At 39.4% G+C, this 27630-nt stretch overlaps 2 protein-coding genes across 2 annotated transcripts; both read left to right on the top strand.

Annotated features, from left to right (window-relative positions):
• Positions 1–3431: 3431 nt before the first annotated feature.
• Positions 3432–4379, top strand: LOC309401328 (olfactory receptor 10A4-like; the record flags this gene model as incomplete). The annotated part of the gene is made up of 1 exon (XM_081970395.1): positions 3432–4379. The coding sequence occupies one exon, from the start codon at positions 3432–3434 to the stop codon at positions 4377–4379; it is 948 nt and encodes a 315-aa protein (XP_081826521.1).
• A 5192-nt stretch (positions 4380–9571) lies between these two features.
• LOC309401327 (olfactory receptor 10A4-like) lies at positions 9572–21087 on the top strand (the record flags this gene model as incomplete). The annotated part of the gene is made up of 3 exons (XM_081970394.1): positions 9572–9934; positions 18625–19214; positions 21045–21087. 3 exons carry the CDS (start codon positions 9572–9574, stop codon positions 21085–21087), a joined length of 996 nt encoding a protein of 331 aa, XP_081826520.1.
• Between the last annotated feature and the right edge of the window lie 6543 nt (positions 21088–27630).

Genomic DNA, 27630 nt, shown 5'->3' with positions numbered 1-27630 from the left:
CTTCTGCGGACTGCTGGCTGCCTGCAATTTGGCAGTTCAAATCTCACCAGGCTCAAGGTTGACTCAGCCTTCCATCCTTCCAAGGTGGGTAAAAGGAGGACACAAATTGTTGGAGGCAATATGCTGACTCTGTAAACTGCGTAGAGAGGGCTGTAAAGCAATGTGAAGGGGTATATAAGTCTAAGTGCTGTTGCTATTCCCAAGATTACAAAAGCCAAGACTGATGGTTAGAAGCTGAGGATCAATGCTTGTTCCTCATTGACAATTTCGGTAACACACTAGTGTTAAAACCAACAATGTGAATTATGAAGGATGAAACACTGTGTTTGAGATTCAAATGGTGTATCAGTGAGAATGGGAGAAATATGAATGAAACTAAATCAATAGGCATATCTGTAGTTCAGGGAAGAAAAGGAGACATTGAATGGGCTCTGTTCAAATATCTTCTACTCTATTATTCATACCTATGGCGGGAAATACTGAATAGGAACAATATCAATTATGCTGCTGAATGACCTTTTGTACTGTTTTGGGAATGAATTTGAAAGAGTGTTGATTCTTGGTGATTATCTGGACAGGTCCCTGCACTTTTTTGGTAAAATTTCTGAAACAAGTTGCCATTGTCTACTTCTCACGACTGAGAGAGAGCAACTGGTCCAAGGTGACCTAACTTATGTCATCCTAAAGTGGAACAAGAACTCATAGTCTCTCCATGTTTAGACTGATGCCTTAATCACTACACCGAACTGATATTCCAATTCATATAAGCAACCTTGGCAAGCAGAGAACCATTGAAATTGGATATTGTTCCAATATCTCAGGAATTACCACAAAGAAGAGGGAGTCAAACTATTCTCCAAAGCACATGAAGGCAGGACAAGAAGCAATGGATGGAAACTGATCAAGGAGAGGAGCAACTCAGAACTACTGTGTTTCTCCGAAAATAAGACATGCCCTGCTAATAAGCGCAATCGGGCCTTTCAGAGCATGCACCATAATAAGCCCTTTCCTGAAAATAAGCCCACCCCCAACTATTTAAGCGCATGTGCAATGGGTTCCCCCCATTACCACTGTACTACCTACCGGTACAGCTTGCAGGGCAAAAAGAGGGCCTGTTGCAAAAACAGCGGCAGGCGAAGCAAAGTGCTTCCACCCCCTGTCCTTCCCTTCTGCACAAAAAAGAGCTGCTGCAAAAAGAGCGGCAGGCCAGCAATGAGATCACCCCCTACCGCCTGTTCCTTCTCTCACACAAAAAAACACTGCCCACCCCACCCAATGGTAAAGGCAGCCTGCCTGGTTCCCTTCCCCACCGCCCCTTTAGTGAGGGGTGGCAGGTGGGGGTGGAAAGAAGCGAGGCGCACCTCTTATCTTTTCAGGTTCGTTGTGTTCCTCACCCTTTTGTCCAGTGAATCCCGTTGTAAAAAAAAAAAAACTCATGAGTTCAACTTGCGAGGTTTTTTTTTTACAAGGCGCTTCACTGGACGAAAGGGCAAGGAACGCAACGAACCTGAAAAGGTAAAAGGTGCGCCTCGCAGCCCAACACTGTCCATCTCGCCTCAATGGTAAAGGCAGCCTGCCTGGTTCCCTTCCCTGCCATCCCTTTAGTGAGGGGTGGCAGGTGGGTGGGGGGAGAAGCGAGATGCGCATCCTAGCGCTACCAGAGACTGACAGCTGTGTTGCATTCCTCGCCCTTTCATCCAGTGAAGCGCCTTGTAAAAAAATCCTTGCGAGTTGAACTCATGAGATTTTTTTTACAAGGGGATTCACTGGATGAAAGGGCAAGGAACGCAACGGACCTGGAAAAGTAAGAGGCGCGCCTCGCTTCTCCCCCCCACCTGCCACTCCTTGGGAAGGGAACCAGGCAGGCTGCCTTTACCATTGGGGCGAGGTGGGCGGTGTTGGGCCGCGAGGCGTGACTCTTACCTTTCGAGGTCTGTCGGGTTCCTCACCATTGTGTCCAGGGAAGCCCCTGGTAAAAAAAAAACCCTTCTTGCAACTTCAAGAAGTTTGATTGAACTTGCGATAAGGATTTTTTTTTATCAGCAGCTTTCCTGGACACAATGGAAAGGTAAAAGGCGTGCCTCGCTTGTCACCTGCCCCAGAAAATAATAAGCCCTCCCCCTATAATAAGGCCATATTTCGTAGGGCAAAAGAAAATAAGACCCTGTCTTATTTTCGGGGAAACACGGTAGGGAGAAATTTTCTGACAGAACAATTAATCAGTGGAACAACTTGCCTCCAGAAGTTGTGAATGCTCCTACAATGGAAATTTTAAATAAGATGTTGGATAATCATTTGTCTGAAGTGGTGTAGGGTTTCCTGCCTATGCAGGTGGTTGGACTAGAAGACCTCCAAGGTCCCTTCCAACTCTTATTCTATTTTATTGGACACAAAAATATCCAGTGTCTGAGGCCAATGGATTTCTTAACTCTGCTGAAAGGAATGATTTTACCTAGGACTGGATTGCCCTCTGGTATTCATTTACTAAATTCCCAGGATGAATCCTTGAGCTTCTATCATGAGACATTGCTAAAGAAAACATTCCCCAGTCTCCTTTGAGTTTGAGATCCTCTGGGAATCTAGTGGCTCTTTCAGAGTTGGTGATGTCTGTGGATGTAAATATCAAATAATATTTTTTTCCAAAGGACAGATGGCAGAAGTATCTTCAAAGTCTCAAATTGCTACTAAACATTACTACATTGTCAATTCTCTAAGAAGAAATATGCCATCTATTTGAAATTATCAGAAAACCATTCACCAAATAAGATCAAAATCTCATAATTTAATAAAGGTCAGTTTGGTGGTTTGACTCTTGATACTATGTATATTGAAGACAGAGACTTTAATTTTTAAATGGTTCTAAGCAGAATGCTATGACAGTTTTATTTTATTATTATTTAATTAAAAATGCATTAGCATTTCATTCTTGTGAACCAGAGAAAAATGATGCCTGAAATTTCTGCACATTTTTATGTTCCTCTCTAGATAGAAAATGGCATTCTTTATAGAACATGAATGGGTTACAATTGATGATAAGCAATTAACGCTAACTGTGTTTAATGGAAAAGTAATTTGGCTTTATACTAAATCTGTTTTTTTCAAATTGTAATCTTCCAGGTACCTGAGGATTTTACAATTGCCAGTCATAATCTCAGGACAAATTCAATTCTGAATAATATTCACAAACCACTTGTCATAATGGTTCCTTGAATGGTTGATTAACATGATATAATCAAATGCAAAGGGCGCAAGAAATACATTTAAAAACAAAATTTAATTTCAGTCTTCCTTATGGCTAAAGATTTAATTCAATTTACTATTTCTGAGGAAACATGAAGGAAATAAGATACAGGGTGAAAAGCCTTTTGAATTGTTAAGAATAATTCTTTAATTCTTTATTTAACAGTTTTCTTTTGTACTCAGGTTTTAACATGAATGATACCATGAAAATCGACAATCACTCCTGTATCATCGAAATTGTCCTGTTGGGCTTCTCAGATTTCCAGACTTGGCAGGAACTTCTGTTTTCCCTCATTCTAATATTCTACCTCATAGCCTTGATGGGCAACAGCCTGGTTTTGCTCCTCACCATTTCCAGTCCCACCCTTCACACTCCAATGTACTTCTTCCTCTGGAACTTGTCCTTTTTGGAAATCGGCTACACTTCATCCATCAGCCCAAAGATGCTAGTGAACTTATTATCAGAAAGACAAACTATATCCTTCTGGGGCTGTGGATGTCAAATGTACTTCTTCCTTCTCTTTGGTGTCACCGAGTGTTGTCTTCTTTGTGTCATGGCATATGATCGTTATGTTGCCATTTGCAAACCCTTGCAATACCCATACATCATGAACTACAGGGAATGTGCTATACTTGCTGCTGTGTCATGGGCCACCGGTGTTTTTGTAGGTTTGGGGTACTCGGTTTTAATCTTCACCTTTCCCTTCTGTGGTTCAAATCAAATTAGCCATTTCTTCTGTGACCTTATTCCTGTTCTGAGGCTGGCATCTACCTATACTTACAAAAATGAGCTGGCCATTTCTACATTAACAGTGCTAGCTGACTTGATACTCTTTTTGCTCATTCTCTATTCCTACACCCTCATCATCTCAACTATTCTCATGATGCCACTGGCCAAAGACAGGCGCAAAGCATTCTCCACTTGTTCCTCACATCTCACTGTTGTTTGCATTTTCTATGGAACCATAATTTTCACTTACATTCATCCCAGTTCAGCAGATTCTGTAGACAGTAACAGGATTTTTGCCCTGCTGTACACAGTAGTGACCCCAAGTTTGAACCCCATCATTTACAGCTTGAGGAACAAAGAGATAAAAGGTGCTTTCATGAAATCATTAAGAAAGAAACAGTCTTTTTAAGGTAATAATCCAACTATATCAATCAATTTTAAGGTATCACCGTTATCCCACAGATATTTGTAGAATAAACCTTATAAGGTACCAAAGCAGGTCATCTTATTTTTGGACTAACATATCTTGGAATAATTTCCTTAAAAACAAAGAGAACTGAAATTAATCATTCTGATGGCATATAAGTAAAGGATTACAAGAAAGGTTGGCAGTCAGTTCAGAGAAATGTAGAGAAATAAGTGTTGGGTTGAGAAGGAGGAGGTAGGTAGAAGGATCAAGATGAGATGCCAGAAGGTAGAAACCATACAGGTTCATTGGTGAGCAATATGCAGACTCCATTGTTGTAGTCCAATTGGGAAATGACTAAAGCTTAACTCATCATAAGCCTCCTATATCAGCAATACAAGGTAGATTATACTACTGGTCATAGGTTTTAAAAGCACACATCGTGGTATCAATAGTAAGTCAAGGAACTTAATCAGTAACTTTCTTCCTTGGAGATAAAAACAAATTAAGCATTTTCTAGAATCTTCACTCATTACCTTTCCCAGGAATATGGCAAATTTTCCATTGTCTGGAACTCATTCAGTATTCTTAATTTATCTGAAACCTTATCCAAAAAATAGTCTGTATACCATACTCTAAGTAAACGGGTGACATTAGTTCTATATTACCTTTGTAAATGCCTTTTCTCTAGAAACATTTTGCAGATTTTAAATATTGATTTAGGAGCCACTGAGCCACTGAGCTCTCTGAAAGGTGTAACATAATTTCAGAAATGCTGCAGTGGTTGATAGATGGATAAGAATATCTCTCCTCTGATTATTAAAAAGAAGCAATCGATTTCAATTACAATAACAGCAGATTCTTCCTAAAATCAGCTTCTTTGAAGATCTTTGTCCTCCTTATGTATTTGAAGAAGCCATTGTCAAGATGATTCAACTTCTATGGGACATATGAGCCAACAGCATATGACATGGTTCTCTTTATTCTTATATTTTTTAAACAATTTTTTAAATTTTTAAACAGACCAACACAAACAAACATAAAATATAAAAGCCATCCTCCAGTTACATACAGTGTGACGATTGGTTACAAAACTTCTGTGCCTCCTCACCACAGTCATCACTTACAGTATATAAAATCTCATATTATCAATCCTTTATATATGCATACAATTATTATCATTATTAAACATTTATTTATTTGCCACCATTATTACTTCCTTTTATGTGAGATATTCTAAGCTTAGAATAAATTTACATTATGGCATTTCATCACATCATCCCAAAACCATCCAGTAATATTATATCTTTAAACTGTATTCTGTATAAAATTGTTTAACTTTGGTTTAAAAATAAAAATATGGGTTTCTGCCTGGATGGTTTTCTGTGATGAGCCGAAAGGACAGAAAGAGGGAGGAGTGAGCTCCCTCCCATATTTGGGCATACCAGGGGTTGTAACACACACACACATGCACGCACGCACGCACACACACACACACATATATACACCGTGTTTTCCCAAAAATAAGACATGCCATGCCCTGCTAATAAGCCCAATCGGGCTTTTCAGAGCATGCGCCATAATAAGCCCTCCCCCGAAAATAAGTCCTCCCCCCAAAATAAGTCTGCCCCAACTATTAAAGCGCATGCTCAACTGGTCCCCGCCGTTACCACTGTACCACCAGAGGGCCCACCGCAAAAACTGCAGAAGGTGAAGCAAAGTGCTTCCACCCCCCGTCCTTCCCTCCCACGCAAAAAGAGAGGCAGGCCAGTAATGTGGCTCACCCCCTCCCACCTGTTCCTTCTCATGCAAAAAAACACTGCCCACCCCACCTCAATGGTAAAGGCAGTCTGCCTGGTTCCCTTCCCTGCCAACCCTTTAGCGAGGAGTGGCAGGTGGTGGGGAGAAGTGAGTTGCGCCTTTTACCTTTCCAGCTCCGTCGCGTTCTTCATCATTGTGTCCAGGGAAGCCGCTGGTAAAAGAGAGAATTTAGAGACTGTGCCTAAGTGACAGAAGAAAATCATCTGGGTGTATACAAGATGAAATGGCGTATATATCTATATATCATTTTTTGTAGATTTTGTTTTTTCTATGTTTCACTTTTCTTTATAATTGCTATTCTAGTAAATCCTTCATAAAAGTTATTGCATTACATACTTGATTAAATTATCCTTCCATTGATATATAATTTTATGGTGCCACTCCCCCCCCAAAAAAAGTGGTGTTATTAGCCATCAAGCCTCAAAAATACTGTACACTTTTCCCCAAGCATTTCCACAATTTTGGCCACTACTGTATATTCAAGGATATTTTTTGATATTCTTGTTTTGTGCTGTAAGCCACCTGAAATCCTGGCTAGATTAGGCCTCTTGCTAAATTTAGATGAGTATGTAATATCAATTAGTGCTTCTTATGCCAAAGTATGCCAGGATCTTTTCTCAGCCACCTGCCATGTAAATAACATGATAAACCAATTCTCACTGTAACAGCAGTTCATGCACTTTCAAGATTGCAAAAGCCAAGTCTGATTGATACGGGTAATCCTAGACGTATAACAGTTCATTCAGTGACAGTTCAGAGTTGCAACGGCATTGAAAAAAGTGGCTTGTGACTGTTTTTCACACTTATGACCATTGCAGCATCCCCATGGTCACATGATCAAAATTCAGATACTTGGTAGCTGACATATTTATGACAGTTGGAGTGTCCTGTGGTCATCTGATCACTTTTTGTGACCTTCTGACAAGAAAAGTCAATGGGGAAGTCACATTTACTAAACAACCATGTTACTAACTTAACAACTGCAGTTATTCACTTAACAACTGTAGCAAGAAGGGTCGTAAAATGGGACAAAATTCACTTAACAGCTGTCTCACTTAGCAACAGAAATGTTGGGCTCAATTCTGTTTGTAATTTGAGGACTACCTGTAGAAGCTCAAAATCAATGCCTGCTGACTCATTCATTTTGGTAACTCTTTAGTGTTAAAACCAACAAAATGGATAGTTTAATTATGATGAATAAAGCCCACACTTTGAGATTCAATTAGTATGAGCATCAGTGAGTGTGGAAGAAACCTGAATGGAACTGAAATTATCAGGTGATTCTGGAGTTTGGACAAGAGGACAAGACATATAAACTTTTTGTGGGTTGCCTAGGCAATGAACTTGACAAGTCCCTGAAGTTTTCTTGATAAGATTTTGCAAGCAGTTTGACATTGTCTTCCTCCTAGAGCTGAGAAGGAATGACTAGCCCAAAGACACCAACCTATTTTAAATGATACTAGAACTCATAGCCGCCTCATTTCTAGCCTGGTCTTTTAATCACTACACCAAACTGACTTTCCAATTCTTATAAGATAAGCAAATAGTCCAGGAATTGGGCTATTTGGACACAAAAATATCCAGCTTCTGAGCTCAGTGCATTTCTTAACTCTACTAATACAATATTTTTCCAGAGGTTGAAACTGTCTTCTGATATTTATTTATTATTTTATTTAGTTTGTCAAACATGTACAAGATAACAGGTATGAGTACAAATAAATGGAGACAGTAGGACAGAGACGGTAGGCATGCTGGTAACATGAACGGGCCATAATTGATGATAATGCAATAATGAAATGATTGCCCCCTTTACAGACCTCTTAGGAATGGGGTGAGATCCATGGTAGACAGTTTGAGGTTGAAGCTGTGGGGGATTGAGTATGTAACAAGGGAGTCAGGTAGAGGATTTCAGGCATTGACCACTCTGTTGCTGAAGTTGTTATTTTGAGTTTGAAGTAGTTTATCTTGAGTTTGTATCTATTGTTTGCCCATGTATTATTGAGGTTGAAGCTGAAGTAGTCATTGACAGGTAGGAAGTTGTAGCAGATAATTTTGTGTACTATGCTTAGGTCAGACCGTACGTGGCATAGTTTCAAGTTGTCCAAGTCCAAAATTTCAAGCCTGTGACATAAGGGATTCTATTGTGAGCAGAGGAGTACTCTTCTCATGAAATATTCATTTAGAAATATTCTAAATATTCATTTAAAAAATCCCCAGGACGAATCCTTGGACTCCTGTCATGAGATCTTATTAAAGAGATAAAGTCTCCTAGTATCTCTGGGATTTTAAATCCTTTAGGAATCTATTGGCCCTTGTTGTGATGAGGATATTGGCTGATGCACGCAGCCTACATAAAGATTATTTTTAATGAAGAGACTACATAAAAACTTATTTATGAAAGGTGAATCTTGAAAACGTCAAATTGCCAGTGAATATTGCAGAATATTTTCAATTTTCCATAAGAAAAAACATATCTTCTATTGGAAATCATCTGAAAGACATACATAAAGTAAGATCACTACAGCATCATTTATCAAAGGTCATGTCCTGCATTTTGATTCCTGACACTCTGCATCTGGAATATAGGTAAATTAATATATAAATTATGTTTAAATGAAAGTCATGAGAGTTTTATCTTCGCTGTTTGCTATGCATTAGCAATTAATTCTTTTGAACCAGGGAGAAATGATACCTGAATTTTGGTCCATTTTTATGTTCTGCCTCGATAGAAAATGACATTCTTTATGTAACAAGAATGGGCCATAATTGATGATAATGCAATAATGAAATGAAATGATAATAAATAATGAAATAAATAATGAAAATACATGGAATTAGTTTGCATTTGAGAAACGGGAAATTGAGTTGCCTTCATTCTAAATCATCTTTCTTTAACTGAAATCCTTCAACCACCTGAGGATTTTACTATTGCCAGTCATGATCTCAGGGCACAGTTTTACTTATGAAAATTCAATTTATTTCATAGGAAACCAGTCAAAGCAGAACTAATTATTATTGAATTCTTTTTATGATCGGCATCCCTGAAATAACAAATACATAAAAAATAAAGTATGTGCCCTACATTTAAGATGGCCATTTTAAATTCTAAGCAATGAATATGTACACAAATGAGTTGTGAGAAAGTTTCCTAGAATGATTGACAAATATGACATAATCAAATGCAAAATGAATAGGACACTAAATTAAAATTGCAATCTTCCTTTGCTGTTTCCAAATATTTGATCCCATCTACTACTTCTTAGTAAATAGAAAGAAATCTGGATTTGATCTCTAGTGTGAGAAGATTATTGAATTGTTAAGAATAATTCTTTAATTCTTTATTTAACAGTCCACTTTTGTTCCCAGGTTTTAACATGAATGATACTGTCATTCATCAGTACAATCACTCCTGCCTCACCGAAATTGTCCTGTTGGGCTTCTCAGATTTCCAGACTTGGCAGGAACTTCTGTTTTCCCTCATTCTAATATTCTACCTCATAGCCTTGATGGGCAACAGCCTGGTTTTGCTCCTCACCATTTCCAGTCCCACACTTCACACCCCAATGTACTTCTTCCTCTGGAACTTGTCCTTTTTGGAAATCGGCTACACTTCATCCATCAGCCCAAAGATGCTAGTGAACTTATTATCAGAAAGACAAACTATATCCTTTTGGGGCTGTGGATGTCAAATGTACTTCTTCCTTCTCTTTGGTGTCACCGAGTGTTGTCTTCTTTGTGTCATGGCATATGATCGTTATGTTGCCATTTGCAAACCCTTGCAATACCCATATATCATGAACCACAGGGAATGTGCTATACTTGCTGCTGTGTCATGGGCCACCGGTGTTTTTGTAGGTTTGGGGTACTCGGTTTTAATCTTCACCTTTCCCTTCTGTGGTTCAAATCAAATTAGCTATTTTTTCTGTGACCTTATGCCTGTTTTGAGGCTGGCCTCTACCTATACCTACAAAAACGAGATGGCCATTTCTACATTACTAAGCAACCTGATACTATTTTTACTCATCCTTTATTTCTACATCCTCATCATCTACAGTATTCTCTTGATGCCAATGTTCAAGAACAGGCGCAAAGCATTTTCCACTTGTTCCTCACATCTCACTGTGGTCTGCATTTTCTATGGAACCATCATTTTCACTTACTTCCGTCCCAACTCAGCAGATTCTGTGGACAGTAACAGGATTTTTGCCCTGCTGTACACAGTAGTAACCCCAAGTTTGAACCCCATCATTTAGAGCTTGAAGAATAAAGAGATAAAAGGTGCTTTCATGAAATCGATAAGAACGAATCAGTCTTCCTAAGGTAATAATTGAATTGTATCAACTGGTTTGATCAGGTTACAGTTGTCCTACAGATATTTCAGTGACATGCGGTGAGGTTTATGGCTGGTGAGGCTGGTGACGTCATCAGGAAGGCGGGGAATGGGACCACGTGTGCTGGAGGCTCAGGCTGCCTCAGTCTCCAGCACACGTGATCCCATTCTCCGCCTTCCTGAGTGTGCTCGGCCGGCTCGCGCTCCGCATTCCTCGAAAGTGACTGGGGAATGACGAGAACCTTCCTGCCTCTGCTGGACTTTGCGCGCTCCTCGCGACTTCATATTGCAGTCGCGAGGAGTGCGCGAAATCCAGCAGAGGCAGGAAGGTTCTCGTCATTCCCCAGTCGTTTTCGTGCCTTCGTCATCTTGGAGCGCCGACAACATTTCGGCCTCCGCAGCTCCCGGGCGCGGCCAGACGGAGGTAGCCAGAATGGCGCCGAGGCAGTCCGGCGGGAGAGCGACCGAGGATCAGGCTGCCTCGGTGTCGCTGTGGCTACCTCCGTCTGGCCGTGCCCGGGAGCTGCGGAGGCAGAAATGTTGTCGGCGCTCCCGGATGACGATGGCACAAAAGCGACTGGGGAATGACGAGAACCTTCCTGCCTCTGCTGGATTTCGCGCGCTCCTGTCGCTTTCGCGCTCCTGTCGCTTTCGCGCTCCTGTCGCTTTCGCGCTCCTGTCGCTTTCGCGCTCCTGTCGCTTTCGCGCTCCTGTCGCTTTCGTGCTCCTGTCGCTTTTGTGCCTTTGTCATCCGGGAGCGCTGACAACATTTCTGCCTCTGCAGCTCCTGGGCGCGGCCGGACGGATGTATATAATATTATAATATTATATATATATAGTATATAATATTATATACTATTATTTCACGAAGAGAGGTGAGGCTCTGCCTCCCCTGCCTCCCCTGACCGCACGTCCCTGAGATATTTGTAGAATAAACTTTAGAACTTTCCAGAGAAGGCATTCCTCTCAACTCTGGAATAACACAGAGCTGGGAATTGATTTGCTTAAAACAAGGAGAACTGAAGTTAATCATTTTGCTGGTATTTAGGTAAAGGATTCACTGGTCATTTTCCTACAAAGAAGGCTACCAGGCAGCTCAGAGAAATGCAGAGAGGGGGAGAAGAGGGAGGTGGTCTGAAGGGCAGAAGGAACAAGGTGAGATGCAAGAGACCATACATGCATATTCTCTGGTCAGCCACAGTTAGAGCCCACACAATTAGTCCAACTGAAAAGTGCCACCCAAACCAGCAATGACTGTAAATTGTGTATGTATCTATGCAAATGGACCCTTGGCTATGGATTATAAAAACAAACAGCTCAGTGTGAACAGATGGCAAAGGATCTCAATCAATCAATTTATTGGCAATAAAAATGAATTTAACATCTTCTAGGGTATAAGAATCTTCAACCATTGATTTTTTTCAGGAATAATAGAAGATTTCTATGGTTTGTAATTCAGTCAATATTTATAATTTATTTCAACATTGTGTGAAACCTTATTCAAGAAGCAGCCTGCATGCCATATGTTATGTAAGCAGGTGTTTAATTATATTTCCTCATAAATACTTGTCTAAAAAGTTATTGTAAAATTTATTTTTATCCAGGGAGACTTTGCAGATTTTTGCTGTTATTTTAGAAGGTAAACAGGTTCTCAGAAAGGTGGATCATATAATTCCAGAAAATCTACTGTTACTCATAGATGAATAAGAACCTTTATTCCCTGATTTTAAAAAATAAACAATGGAGCCCAATTTTGATGAATCAGATGTTTGCCTGAATGAGCTTCTTGGAAGATGTTGTCTTGATAATGCATTAGAAGAAATGATCTTTTGGGGGAGAATGAGCCAGACGTTGCGACGACACAACGTGCGGTCTCGATAGTCCAAGACCACTGTTGATTCATTTACCAGCTGCATGGTCCGTATGGACCAAAACCGTCCCGGAGAGATGGTGACAGGGAGACAAATCCTTGCTGGTCTCAGGGACACCACAAAGTCCCTGATTGACCCAAGGGAAGTTCTCCAAGCTGGCGGTAAACAGACAGCCCTTAGACTGACAAAGTTGGAGACGGCTCCGGAAAGAAGGCAGTGAAAGTGAGTCCAGCTGGTGAGATTTTTATCTTTGAGAATGATTGCTGAATTTTTTAAAAAAAGATAAATTAGTCCTTTAAGCAAAAGAATAAAGCGGCGAAATTTATCTTTATTGGACTGCCTTAGAAAGTTTTTTTTCCTCTTCTATGTAACAGCGTTTTGTGAAGTGATTGGAATGCTTCCCGTTTCTCCTCTTAAGTGAATGAATTGATTTTTTCTCCTAATCTGTGCTACCTTTATTTTTTGGCTGATCTAAAACTTTTTCCACTTTAATAATCCTTCCTCTTACTGATTAATACATTTTATTAATGACATTTAATAAAAGTATAGAGATTTTTGTTTCCCTTAAGCTTGATACGAATAAGAGAAAGTTGAATCTGCCATTCGGAAGCCAGAACTTGGTTTTTTTCTCTTTTTGAAACAAAGTATCCTTTGCTCTATTTTCTCTGAGTTTGTTGACATTGTAACTAGAGGGTTTGCAGCTTGTCAGTAGAGACTGATACCGGCTCAAGGACACGAACTGTTTTCTTGCAGGTGTCTTTGTGGAATATTTTGGACAAGGGAAGGGAAAGAAAAGAAAAGATAGAACCCTCATTTTTTTTGAAAAAAATAAAAGGATCTTATGTTTAAGCAAATTTAAAACAAAAATATTTTTATACATAAAAGAGATATTGAAGGCGAGAGTGGCAGTGGATTTTAAACTTTTTCTTTTCTTCTGGGAAATATGCATTCATATACAGATGAAGAAACCCTAAGCTACCAGGATTTCTTGGATGGAATTCTAAAGATATTGGAAGGATTTGAGAGGTTTGATAAGAAGTTAGATAGATTATTGTCTGGCTCAATAAAAGATGAAGGGACTGGAGCTTCAAAAATTAAAGAAGAGAGTGAAGATATAGAAGATAAAGACAAGATAACAGATGAACCTAATAATGGAACACCTATGAGTGAAAGTGGAAAGAAGGGAACATGGAAAAATGAACCTGATTATTATTATATACTTGATGATCTGGAGCTCAACCCTCCTGTCAAGATATGGATTTGATGATGGAATTAAGAAGAGAAACAGATTTAGAAGGACAGTTCAAGGGCAACGAGGTTATATGATAGATCTTTCAAGCCAAAAAGTGCGGAAAGAAGTTTTTAAAAACCTTATAAAGAAGTTCATAAGAGAATTGATGCAACAACTGGCTAAGGAGATAAGATTGTTTTGTTACTAGAAAGACATAGGATGATAATGAAGGTTGATAATCCAAAATTTAGTTAACCTTTGGTGATTAATAAGTAGGATTTCTTAGACACTTTTAGAATGTTTTCTTTAAAATGTTTATTTGTTAATTAATAACTCATTATGATAATAATAATGAAGTAATAATCTCAATTAGTAAAAATAATTTGGATATAAACTGTAAATTGCGACCTGGGAAAAAAATTATCAATTTCACTAATATGTTTTTGTTTAGATTTTATTATAAAGATGTAATTTTTCTTGGATCGGTGGGGAGGAGATGTGATATAAATGACAAAAAAAAATTTTCTATTTTTTTTCTTTAGATAACTATAATAACAATAAGAAAATGTTAATGGATAATGTTTAATTATTTTTGTATGTCTTGGCATTGGTAAAAGCAATTAGATATAAGCCTTAGATAGTGAGTTGGAAAAAAAGGGAATATGCTATAAAAGGGTAATTATCGGAGGTTTATAGGAATAGCTAATGAATGCCAGTAGGTGGTTGTGTCTTCAAGTGCAAATGATTCTAGATAAAATCATATTTAAATAATTATAGCTATAAAAGTTTGCATTACAAAGCCTCAGGATGGGCTGCTGGGGGTTCACGGGGGTTCACGAGAAACTCTAGCTACGATTCTGTGCAGTTTGGAGAACCCACAAATCTCAATACTGGCTGGACCTGCCCCCCCCCCACCCCAGGAGCCCTCATGCAGCAAATTCTGGATGCAGGTAAGTGCAGGGTGCGCATAGAAGCTTGGGGAGGGCAAAAAATGGTCTACCAGAAGTTCGGGAAGACCAGAAATGAGCCCGTTTACAGCCTCCAAAGAGCTTCCGGAATCTGGGGAGGCCATTTTCACCCTCCCGGAGACTCGAGGAAAGCCTCTGGAGCCCAGGGAGGGCAAAATGTTTGAAGCCCACCCCTGAGGAAACAGGATAAATGTGAAGGACCCTCTTGGAAACGAAATTGTCAACCACAATCTGAAATTTTCTCTGACTGAGCATAGCCTTTGCAATTGTAGTCAGCAAAAATAAAGTGAAAATAAACTACACCAAATTGGATCTTTAATTCCTATAAGACAAGCAAACATGGCAAGTAGTGAAAGAATTGTGGAAATTGAATGTGAAAATATCCAACTTCTGAGATGGGTGTCTGTGTGGTGGTGTTAACTCTAGGGCAAGGAATACTTTTGGCTTTCCCAGGCTCTGGAGGCTTTCCTTGAGCCCTTTTTTGATGGCGAAAACTGCTTCTCCCAGGCTTCCAGGGTCCAGGCTTCTGGAACATCTGGGAGGCCCATTTCCCCCCCTCCCCGAGCCTTCATGTGGATCTGGCACTTACTTCACACCCAAAACGGGCCATGTGGAGACTCCTGGTAGGGGAGGGGTGATGTGGGCAGGGCCAGCCAGGGCTGGAATTTGGAGGTTCTACAAACTGGCCATAACATTAGCTATGGGTTTTCCTGAACCAGGGTGAACCCATAGAAGCCCATCCCTGCCAAGGTCCCTTCCAACTCTGTTATTCTGTATTCTGACCTCAAGCCTGGGTGCATAATCAGGTCTTTAAGATTTTATGTAAAGCCAGCACAGTTAGGTCATTCTAATCTTGAGAAGGAGAATGTTTCAGAGGGCAAGTACTATGACAGAAAAAGCATGTCTTCCAGTCTCTCCCAACTGACATACTTTAGCTGAAGGGACTACCGTATTTTGCAGAGTATACGTTGCACCCCCCCCCCAAAGAGCATGGAAATGTTGGTGCATCTTATACACCAAATACAGCCATTTTTTGCCTCCCGAAGCTCCCCCCCACACCCCATTTTTGTGAAAAATTGGTGAAAACGGGAGCGTTTATGCCTTCCCCCACCCCCCAGAAGCACTCTGCAGGCTTCAGCAGGGCTGGGGAAGGGGAAAATGCCCTTTTTCAGTGAAAAATGGGGGCATTTTTGCCTTCCCCCAGCCCTGCTGAAGCCTGCAGAGTACTTCTGGGGGCTGGGGAGGACAAAGACTTTTTTTTCTTACTTACCTCCTTGAAATCTTGGTGCATCTTACAAACCAGTGCATCTTATAGTTCAAAAAATACAGACTAAAAAAGTATGCCCATCCTACTGGAGCAGATTGGACAGATAGAAACAACTGGGAGAAGACAGTCACTCAAGTGGGTCTAGGATAATTAACCAGGAGTAGATGTCTGCACCCATGCCATGGTGAGTCCCCCACTGCAGTTGACTCATCATGGGCATTTATCATTAACTGGCCCTCTGCTAGCATTTCTCCCCCACCAATGGTCTGCCACCACTCCTCTAAAGCACCCTCCTGCTGGTGCCATTTGCCAAAAGGTACTTGTTTCCAGCCAATCCACAGTACAGAACAAGTAATGCATCTCCACTGTGCCTTCTCATTGGATGCAGTCCCTTTTTGGTTTGGCTTCCTGAAGTGGAAAGTGGAAAAATTGGGAGAGGGAACACCCATGGCACTTTGTGGGCATGGAGCAGGCTGAGATGGTGAAACTGCTTCCTTCCAGATGTTCCATGCTGTTGTAAGGAGCCCCTTGGTTGTACGCTGCAGATTCATGGCAAAACAGCAGGTGGATATGTGCCCCTGGAGAGATTGGCTAATAATAGATTTCTTCCAAGCACATTCTGAAATCAGGAATTTGTCTTAAGTTTCAGGATCAGGCTTCCTGGGTTCTAAAGAATATGTCAAAAAAGTTTGCATTACAAAGCCTCAGGATGGGCTGCTGGGGGTTCACGGGGGTTCAGGAGAAACTCTAGCTACAATTCTGTGCAGTTTGGAGAACCCACAAATCTCAATACTGGCTGGGCCTGCCCACCCCTCCCCACCCCTCCCAGGAGCCCTCATGCAGCCAATTATGGATGCAGGTAAGTGCAGGGTGCGCGTAGAAGCTCGGGGAGGGCAAAAAAATGGGTCTACCGGAAGTTCGGGAAGACCAGAAATGGGCCCGTTTACAGCCTCCAGAGAGCCTCCGGAATCTGGGGAGGCCATTTTCACCCTCCCGGAGACTCTAGGAAAGCCTCTGGAGCCCAGGGAGAGCAAAATGTTTGAATCCCACCCCTGAGGAAGCAGGATAAATGTCAAGGACCCTCTTGGAAACAAAATTGTCAACCACACTCTGAAATTTTCTCTGACTGAGCATAGCCTTTGTAATTGTAGTCAGCAAAAATAAAGTGAAAATAAACTACACCAAATTGGATCTCTAATTCCTATAAGACAAGCAAACATGGCAAGTGGTGAAAGAATTGTGGAAATTGAATGTGAAAATATCCAACTTCTGAGACGGATGTCTGTGTGGTGGTGTTAACTCTACGGTAAGGAATACTTTCCCTCAGCTCTAGATTGCCCTCTAGCATTCATTTACCAAATTCCCAAAATGAATCCTTGGGGTTCTGTCTTGTGATCTTGTTAAAGAAATAGTCCCTTGTTTCACTGCAGTTCCTCAAGGAATCCAGTGGCTCCTCCAGAGATGAGAATGTTATGAAATATGTATGAGAATACTATGAAATATATATATTTATATTTTCAGAGGAGAGAATATGTATAGCAAAAGAATCTTGAGAAACTCAAATTGCCAATGAGTACATTTATTTTTTTTGTAAGAAGAAACATCTCAGTAATTTGACATCATCAAAAAAAGTAAGAGCAATATCTCATAATTAACCAAAGGTGATGGTTGGATTTTGACCACGCATGTTGAAGACAATTTAATTTTTAAATGATATTGAATGGAATATTATGACAATTTTATTTTCAACTTATGTTAGTCTTTCATTATTTTATTATAGGAGAGATGATGTATGAAATTTCTGCACATTTTGATATTCTCTTTAGAGGAAAAGGGACATTCTTTATGTAACAGGAATAAATGATCATTGGTGATAAGCAATAGAAACAAATGGTATTTAGTGGGAGATAAACAACTTTCACCTTAAATCAATTTTCCCAGACTTGAAAACTCCCATCTATCTGATAATATTCAAACTAGTGGTCAGAATTTCAGGGTAAATTATGAAAATTGTTTAATTCAAAGAAAACCAGTAACGAGAGTTAATTATCATTGGATTCTTACAAGGCATAGACTCCCTGAAATAGCAAACAAACAAATAAATAAGGAGTAAAGTATATGTTCTAAACATAAGAGGGTCATAAATAGATTCTAAACATTGAAAATGTTCACAATTTAGTTGTGAGAAATGGTTGGCTAACAATATATAATCAAAGACAAAATGCATAGGACACTAAATTAAAATCGAATTCTTCCTGCCCTGTTTCCAAATATTTGATTGAAATTACTTTTGAATAAATATGCAGAATGTATGTCTGTAGAGTGTGAAACCTCTTTATTAATTACTAATAATTCTTTAATTCTTTACTGAACATTTCTCTTCAGTTGCCAGGTTTCAATATGGATGATACCATGAAACTAGACAATCACTCCTGTATCACTGAAATTGTCTTGCTGGGCTTTTCAGATTTCAAGACTAGGCAAGAACTTCTGTTTTCCTTCATTCTAATATTCTACCTCATGGCCTTGATAGGCAACAGCCTGGTTTTGATCCTCACCACTGTCAGTCCCACCCTTCACACCCCAATGTACTTCTTCCTCTGGAACTTGTCCTTTTTGGAAATTGGCTACACCTCATCCATCATCCCAAAGATGCTACTGAACCTATTATCAGAAAACCAGACTATATCATTTTGGGGCTGTGGATGTCAGATGTATTTCTTCCTTCTGTTTGGTGTTGCTGAGTGTTGTCTTCTTTGTGCCATGGCATATGACCGCTATGTTGCCATTTGCAGACCTTTGCAATATCCTTACATCATGAACTACAGGGAATGTGCTAAGCTGGCTGCTGCGTCATGGGTCTGGGGTGTTTTTGTGGCTTTGGGGCTCTGTGTTTTAATCTTCACCCTTCCCTACTATGGGTCAAATAGAATCAGCCATTTTTTCTGTGACCTTATTCCTGTTCTGAGGCTGGCATCTACCAGTACCTATGAAATAGAAATGGCTATTTCTACATTAACAGTGCTAGCTGACTTGATACTCTTCCTGCTCATCCTGTATTCCTACATCCTCATCATCTCCACTATCCTCCTGATGCCAGTGGCCAAGAATAGACACAAAGCATTTTCCACTTGTTCCTCACATCTCACTGTGGTTTGCATTTTTTATGTAACTATCATTTTTATTTACATTCGGCCAAACTGGGCATATTCTGAGGACAGCGACAGGATCCTTGCTCTGCTCTACACGGTAGTGACCCCAAGCCTAAACCCTATCATTTATAGCTTGAGGAATAAAGAGATAAAAGCAGCTTTTATGAAATCAGTAGGAAAGAAACAGATCTTCTGGAGGTAATAAATGAATTGTATCAATTAGTTTTATCACTTCATCAGATTATAGTTGTCTAATGTTTACGGGTAGGATAAACCTTAGAAAATCACAGAGCTGATGTTCTTAATACTGGAATAATACGCAGATAGCAATAGGTTTATTTCAAATAAGGATAAATTCCTGACAGGAAACTTAAGTATATTATTCTGGCGGTATGTAAGCAAATGATTTGTTGTCCTTTTCTTTACATCCTTGGATATTGATATCCTCTCCCACTGAGGAACTGATAACATTGGGAATATGAAATATTTTTAAGAGTTATATTGGACCAGAGAAATGAAGACTTATTATTTCCTGCAGTGGATGCAAAGTCACATCTGAAGGGCAGTGAAATTTAAATTCCTCTTATAGACTTTTACAAATTAGTATATACATATGATTCCATCCAGCAACCATTTATTTACTTGGATGTAATGTATCAGATACCTACTCAGGTGCATGAGGTAATTAGGGTGTGTCTATGTAGCACTGACAAACAAAGCATTTTTGTATAAGGAGTAGTTGCCTAATTAGAGAGAATATAGCTATGTTTTCTTTGAGAAGATATAATTGCGGTCCTTGATTCTCTCTGACCTTGGTTGTTTATTGGTTGACATTTCATTACCCAGCTAGGTAACATGATCAATATCATGTCCCAATGCTGATTATTTTTCCAAAAGGCAACGGGACCATTTCGTTTCTTTTCCCTTGAAAGCTTCTCATCCAAGAAGCTTCTTTGGTTCTTCTTGAATGAGAAGCAGAACTGAAGAAGCTTCTTGGATGAGAAGTGAAACATTTTCAAGGAACAAACCAAGAAAGTCCAGTTGCCTTTTGAAAAAGCACCTTTGGGACAACCATGATTGAGAATCTCCATTGATGTTATTAGTGCTAGTGCAGATACTGATATTGCCTAGTTGGATAAAGAAATGCCTATTTGGATAATGCAACTTCTGCAAGTGAAGAACTCAAAGAGCACCATGGGCTCCCCAATTCAGCCCTGAACTACTTATGATTTCTTCTTTTGAGGTGTATTTATATTATGGCTTTTTCATTGTATTTAAGTACAATGACAATAAAGATTATACTTTTTAATATGATCCTTACTTACTCTCCTTCAAGGTGTTTGGCCAACAGAAAGAGGCAGAAGGTCTCAACTGCAGGACTGATACGTGTGGTCTCAAATGCAAATATGCAATTCCTAGACATTCAGTTAAATATGGAACTTACTCTTATGGACTTTCTATTATGGACAGGATGCTTTAAATAAAGAACCATATAATTATAAGAGGGCACATCAATCAAACATGTGCCTTCAACTCAAGAGGGCCGTATTTAAATTAAGAGGATTGAAAATGCTGAAAAATGAATTCTGAGAAACAGCTGCATGATTCACTAAGATGATGTCATTATACAGAAAAGGCACAAACATTTTCTTAAATTAAAATTTCAGTCTCCTTTTCCTATATTCAGCTTGTACTTGAACTGACTAATGACTTCATCCAATTTATTACTTCTGAGTAAACATGAAGAAACCAGGATTTTTGTGTCTAGCGTTACAAGCTTATTGAATTTTTAATAATAGTTAAAACATTTATTTAATTTCTTATTTCATATACTTATTGTGTTCAGTGTTCAGCTGGGGTATTTTTTTGGGGGGGGGGGGGAAACCAATGTGAGAATATTATATGAACACTGTTTCTATGTAAGGAATTATGATCTTTTTTTTTCTGAGAGCCCTACTTACTATGTAATATCATCTCTTTCTATAGATTTACCATAATTCCTTGGCCTTCTTACTGTTTTATTTTTAGTTACCCTGGGAAAGTGTGGTTTATAGAAGTAGCTGCTGACTAATTTGGGAATATATAGCTCAGTCAGTGCTTCGTTTTCACTGGGAAAATATATTTGTGCTAGGCAGGGGTGGGATTGAAATTTTTTAGCAACCGCTTCTCTCCCTGGTTGCTATGTGGGCATGGCCCTGGTGGGCATAGCTACAAGGCCTCCTGCACCATGGCCAGGGAGGGTGTTTTTGCCTTCCCCAGGCTATGTAGGCTTTCCTCAAGCCTCTGGGAGGAGGAAAACAGTCTCTCCTGGGCTTTTGAGAACCCTCCACAGGCTGGAAATAGGCCTATTTCCAGACTTCCAGAAGGCCCATTTTTTGCCCTCCCCAGGCTCCAGAGGCTTTCCTTGAGGATGGCCTCCCCGGGTTCTGGAGACCCTCTGGAGACCTGAAACGAGCCCTTTTCTGGACTTTTCGAACTTCTGAGAGGCCTCTTTTTCACCCTCCCCAGGCTCCGGAGGCATTCCTCAAGCCTCCTGGAGGGCGAAAACATGCCCCTCTCTGGTTCCAGAGGCCCTCTTTAGGCCAGAAATGGGACCATTTCTGGGCTTCTGGAACTTCCAGGAGGCCCGTTTTTTGCCCTTCCAGAGGCTCTGCGCAGGTTCTGTCCTTACCTAGAATCCAAAACACACCACGTGGAGACTCCTGGAAGGGGCAGGGTGGGTGGGGCCAGCCAGTCCTTGCAACTACCAGTTTGGTGACCCAGTGGTGGATTCCTCTCCCTGTCGGTACCAGTACGCTGCTCACAGGGCCATGCGTCCTGTTTGTGCATGCATGCTGTGCATGCATGCACAATCTACCGCCTCTGCGACACCCAGCTGCTTGTCAAAGGTCGTGCAGATGTCGCACGCTGTGTGTGCATGTGCAATTGGCCGATTGCTTTAAAAATAGGTATATAACATGGGAAGGTAGGTGGGTCAAACTGGCCACCATATCAGTACGCTGTCAGCTGCTCCCGGCTACTGGTATGGTTGTACCAAGCCATATTGGCCGGAACCCACCACTGGGCAAACCAGATGTAAAATTAGCATCTGGTTCCCCTGAGCTGGTCTGAACTGACTGAATCCTACCCACGGGGCTAAGGCAAAAATCAGGTCTTACTTCCTCTTAGTTTATGCTGAGATTATTATCATTTTTTCTTAGAAGTGATTTGATTCAAAAGAGATTTGATTTAGGCCATGTCCGCTGTAGGGATCATATCAGCACTGTCTGTTTGTTGATTTATTTATTTACTAGATTTATAAGGCTGCCTTACTACAACAATGTGAGTGGGTGGAATACAATTAAAAAATAAACAAAGCAGAGATGTTTTGGTCTAGTGGTTAAGGCACCAGGCTAGGAAGCAGAAGACTAAGAGTTCAAGTCCTGCCTTTGCCATGAAAGCCAACTGGGTCACTTTGGCCAGTCACTTTTTTTTAGCTTAGCACACCCCATATAGTATGTTGTTATGGGGACAATAGGAGGCGAAATGTGTTGGATATGTTCACCATGTTGGGTTGTTTGTAAAAATAATAAAGACAGGAAACAAACAAACAATCAAACAAACAAATAAATAATAAGAAACAATATCCCCCTATGTAATAAACTTACACAAAATATCAATATGAAGTATTGAATATAAAATTGCGACTAAACATCGTAGGACTTCAGTCTATTGCTCCCAAATGCCTGGGGGGAAAGAAACAGGTCTTAACCTCGTCTTGCTTGGATGATTTTCTTTCTCAAAAGGGTTTTGATTCTCTGCAATTGCTGTAATGACTGTGATTAATGTAAGAAATTCAAGAGATATCCTACTGGTAGAAAATCAATGGCTGTAAAACCACTTCAGCTCTGACAAGTTGCTTTTAGTGCATAAAATCATTGCCAAAACAGCATGATTCTTTCTTTTTAGTCACAATTTAGAGTTGTTGTTGTCTGTCGTGATGGCTATTTGGAGTTGGGGATTTTCTCAAGCACTCCTAGCTCTTCTTCTAATCTTCCTGCCTGTAAAGCTCAATGATTCTTTCAGAAAATGTTTGCACCTAAAGGATCCTTATAGGGGAGAACTTTTCACATATTCATCAAATCCTTCAGATGACATTATAATTGGAGAATTTGTATCCGTGACACTTGCTTATTTCACAGAAAAGAAATTTACAGAAGATCCAATTTCTTCTGGAGTCATTGCTTAGTAAGTCATTGTCCCCCTACCCCAATATTTCTCTGACCCCATGAATTCCTTTCATTAAATAAAAACAAAATACCCCTACTACTGTGGTTTTTCATTCATGGAACACACTGCATGGGCTGACAATTATTCTAACATTCCTTATCTTCCTTGCAGTTTATATTGGTATTATAAGTTTTAAATAAAGATATTAGGCAAGATGAGAAAATATGAAAAAAGGAAGTTTACAAATTGAGACCATTTGCGGATGACTTAGTTATATTTTCACAATAGTGTTATAGAATGTTTGATGAATAAATTAAATGAGTTTGGAACTTTTAAAGCGGGCTTTAAAATAAATAAAAACAGCAATGCTTGTTACAAATATGACTGCACAAGATGGTGAAATACTGACTAAAAAGTCAGGTTTTTTTTCCATAAAGTTTTTTATTTTTCATTTTCATAACATATAAATCACATGTATACTATTACATAGCCAATATCGCATTGTATTATTAAATGTTTATATCAATTCATCTTACCATCAACTCCCCAAAAGAAAAAGAAAAACCCCCAGTTATTGGCTCTTCTGCTCTCCATACACTATATTTGTGCGTTCACTTTCTTCTCCATCTCTCATCCCCCTCCCTACCTCCTTTTTTCGTTCTGTCCTCCTTCCCTTCTCTGCTTACCCTTCCTCTTTCCTACTCCTCTCTCCCCTTTCCACTCCTCTGGACAGTCCCTGAAGCCTTCGGAGCGCTCAAAACGATCCTCCAAGCAAACCGGAAGTCACTAATTGAGTCTAAATTTGGCAGAATGGGTAAGAATTGATAATTGAATCCATTCTGAGTCTCTTTTTTCTTGAATTAACTAAAACAGCCAATTGCCTAATTCCACTATCAGGATAAGAAGAAACAACGAGTATTATTTTTGACTGTTCTTCCCAAAGGAGTAAAGGCTCCTGAAATTGTATAGCAATAGCACTTAAGAGTTATATATCGCTTTATGGTGTTTTACAGCCCTCTATTACCAGTTTATAGAGTCAGCATATTGTCTCCAACAATTTGAGTCTTCATTTTACTGACCTTGGAAGGATAGAAGATTGAATCAACCTTGAGCCAGACAGGATCAAACTGCTGGCAGTTGGAAGAGTTAGCCTGCAATATGGCATTCTAACCACTGTGCAACCATGATTCAAGTATGATTGTTTGTAGTTGAAGTACTCTAAATTAGCTGTGATTTAGTTATGATTCAGATTCAACCAGCTATAATATGATTTCAACCAGTTGCTTCTCCTATCATGAGAAGAAGAAATGATTTTTGAATGCCATTCACAAAAAAAGTAAAAGGCCTAAATCGTATGATTGCATATAGCTGGATTGCTCTTGAACATCTGTAAACTAACTGTACTTTAGGTAGAAAAAAAATCATGGCCTTAGCATGATTTCTTGGAAACAAAAGATTTCTCAATATCGTTCATCAAACAGGAAGTTGAGCCACTGGAGAAGGGATTTGAAAATTAGGTAATTAAAATTTAAGTCTCATTTCCTCAGGAAAAAGTTAGGGAAAATTTCCTATCTTACATGGTTTTGACCAAATTTGAAGAATCTATGGTAATCTGGAAAGATTCAGATGAAAAAAAATATTGCTGTTATGGCTATCCATTCATGGTCTACTTAGATAAACCTTTTGAATTCTTGGAATGCTTGGACTTTTTTTTTTCTTTGTAAAATCTATATTTAAATTTGTACACTGCAAAATAGAGATTTCTAAATCTCTATTTTATTTGTACACTGCCCAGAGTCCTCTGTCAGAGAGATGGGTTTCAAAATTTGATTAAATTAATGAAGGAAGGAAGAAACAAATAAATAAATTTGAGATCACTGATTTTTTTTTTTACTCTTTAGAATAGTAACCTATTTTTCTGCTTTCCATTTAGATTAATTCTATTTTGAGGCATGTCCGCTTTAACAATAATGCTGGCGATGAAATATTTCTTGATGAAAATAGAGACTTAGCAATGGGCTATGACATCATGAATTTGGTGACGTTCCCCAACGAATCCTTCCAGAGAGTCCAAATTGGAAGAATCCATTCCAATGTTTCAGCTGGAAAAGAAGTCACCATTAATGGAAGTGCTGTTACGTGCAATCACAAGTATCATCAGGTTGGGACTATTATACTTTCCTCTTTTTAACATCAGTGTCATCTAAGTCAGGGATCTCCAACCTTGGCAACTTTAAGACTTGAGTTTGAGACGTCAACTCTCAGAGCAAAGCTGACTGAGGAACTCTGGGAGTTGAAGTCCACAAGTCTTAAAGTTGCCAAGGTTGGAGACCCCTGATCTAAGTGGTATTTCACAAACATGCTATGGAGAATGGCAAGAATGTTGACTGAAGGCTATATTGGAAAAAACAAAACCACAATTGTTCTTTTCATATTTTTATTTCTCAAGTATGTGTACTTGGTTATGAAATTTAAAAGAAAACTGATATGTTTGAAGTATCAAAGCTCTGGCTTTCCTGAGGAACAAGATGGAAAGGAATGCCTGGGACGTTTGGAAATGTCTGAAAGAAGGAGAAATTATTAGATAATTCCACATGGGAATTAATTTCCTATCTGTAATGAGTAAGAAATAGCTAGATGAAGGTGTATTCAATATCTCTATGTCCTTTACTATTTGGGGATTGTTGTTTTTAGGCGAGTATTTAGAAGAATTCTGACTTAATAGGAAAAATCTGTTAACACTTAACTTTCTGTAACTGAAATGAGTGTTTTAACTGTGTTATGATCATAAAGAAAATGTATATTTAATTATTCATGTAATAACTACAACTGGAATTGTATTTGCACAAAATTGGAAAATGGGAAAAATTCCCTCAGAGGAAGAGGTACCATATTTTTAGAGTATAAGACATACTGGACTATAAGAAACACCAAGATTCTGAAGAGGCAAATTAAAAAAAAGTTTTTGCCCTCTGTAGACCTCCCAAAAACGGCCCATTTTTCGCAAAAATGGGCCCATTTTTTTTGTCAAAAAAAGGGCATGCATAGCCTTTAGAAGGCTTATAGAATGTTCCTGGGAGCTGGAGGGTGGGGGCAAAAATGAGCAAAAAATGACCTGTTTTTCGCTCATTTTTGTCCTCCCCAGCCCACAGGAGCACTCTGGAAGCCTCCTAAAGGCTATGCACAGCCATTTTTGCAAAGCGGGTGGGGTTTCAGGAGGCCAAAAATTTTGTGTTCAGTGTATCAGACGCACCCAAATTTTCACCACCTTTTTTGAGGGAAAAAGGTACGTCTTATATTCTGAAAAATACGGTAATTAAAAAAATATTAGATTGTGTAGAAATGAACAGATTAACATTGGCAATTAAAGAGAAGGAAGATTCGGAGTATTATAAGATATGGGGATGTTTTTATCACTGAATAGAAAATGAATATAGACAAAAAGAAACAGAAAATTAAATAATTTGGAAAAGAACATAGAATTATAGGGGAGGAGTTGAATTAAAGGGCAATTGAAATGTAAATTTAAAGGCAAGATAATAGATTAAAATGATGTAATTGTTAAGTATAATGATACAAAGACTGTACTCAGATGACTCACTGTAAGATTAATGATGTAAGAGTGGTTATGGAAAAATGAAAAAAAAAACTTTTCAGGAAAAAAAATTAATTATCACTCATTAAAGGAACTATGGGTTAAAAAGGCCAGGAAGAGCTATATTGATAAAGAAGGACTTACTGCTCTTGAATTGGTAGCAAGGACTGAAATATCTGCAGCAATAGAGAAATATTATAATTATGAACGTCATAAGATTGGGATATTGGGAATCTCTCTAAGATGTTAATACCCTGATTCATAATTTCTAAGATGTATCTGTTTCAAACATATGTAATTCAGAATTAGCAGTGAGAGAAGAAAGTTGTTTCTTATTCTACAGACTCTTTTTTCTGGGCAATATTAACAGATGGTGCCAAAATCTACCTGTGTTGAGGACTGCCATCCTGGACAGAACAAGTTTATACAGCCGGGGGAGCAAATCTCTTGGTATGATTGCATTCAGTCTCCTTCAGGGAGGATCTCAATGCAAATGGGTAAGTGAAAGTCTACCTAGGAGAATATCTAGAAACTTTCAAAATTGTTCTTTTGGAGTATCTTTCTCCTTTATTTACACCTACATTATTCATTTTATTACCCCCTCATCCACGACCTAATTTTGGAGGGGGAGCCGGACCTCGCAGGAATAACTGAGACCTGGTTGGGCCACGAGGGAGGCTTACCCCTCGTGGAAATGTGCCCGCCGGGTTATCGAGCATTTCACCAGCCTCGGGCCCAGGGAAGGGGCGGTGGGGTAGCAGTGATTATCCGGGAAGACTTGGAGCCGAGAGAGTTCACGGTGCCGCAGAC

This window comes from Natrix helvetica (assembly GCF_964273705.1).
Source record: "Natrix helvetica genome assembly, chromosome: Z".
Classification (NCBI taxonomy): domain Eukaryota; kingdom Metazoa; phylum Chordata; class Lepidosauria; order Squamata; family Natricidae; genus Natrix; species Natrix helvetica.
This window is presented reverse-complemented; position numbering and strand designations above follow the sequence as displayed.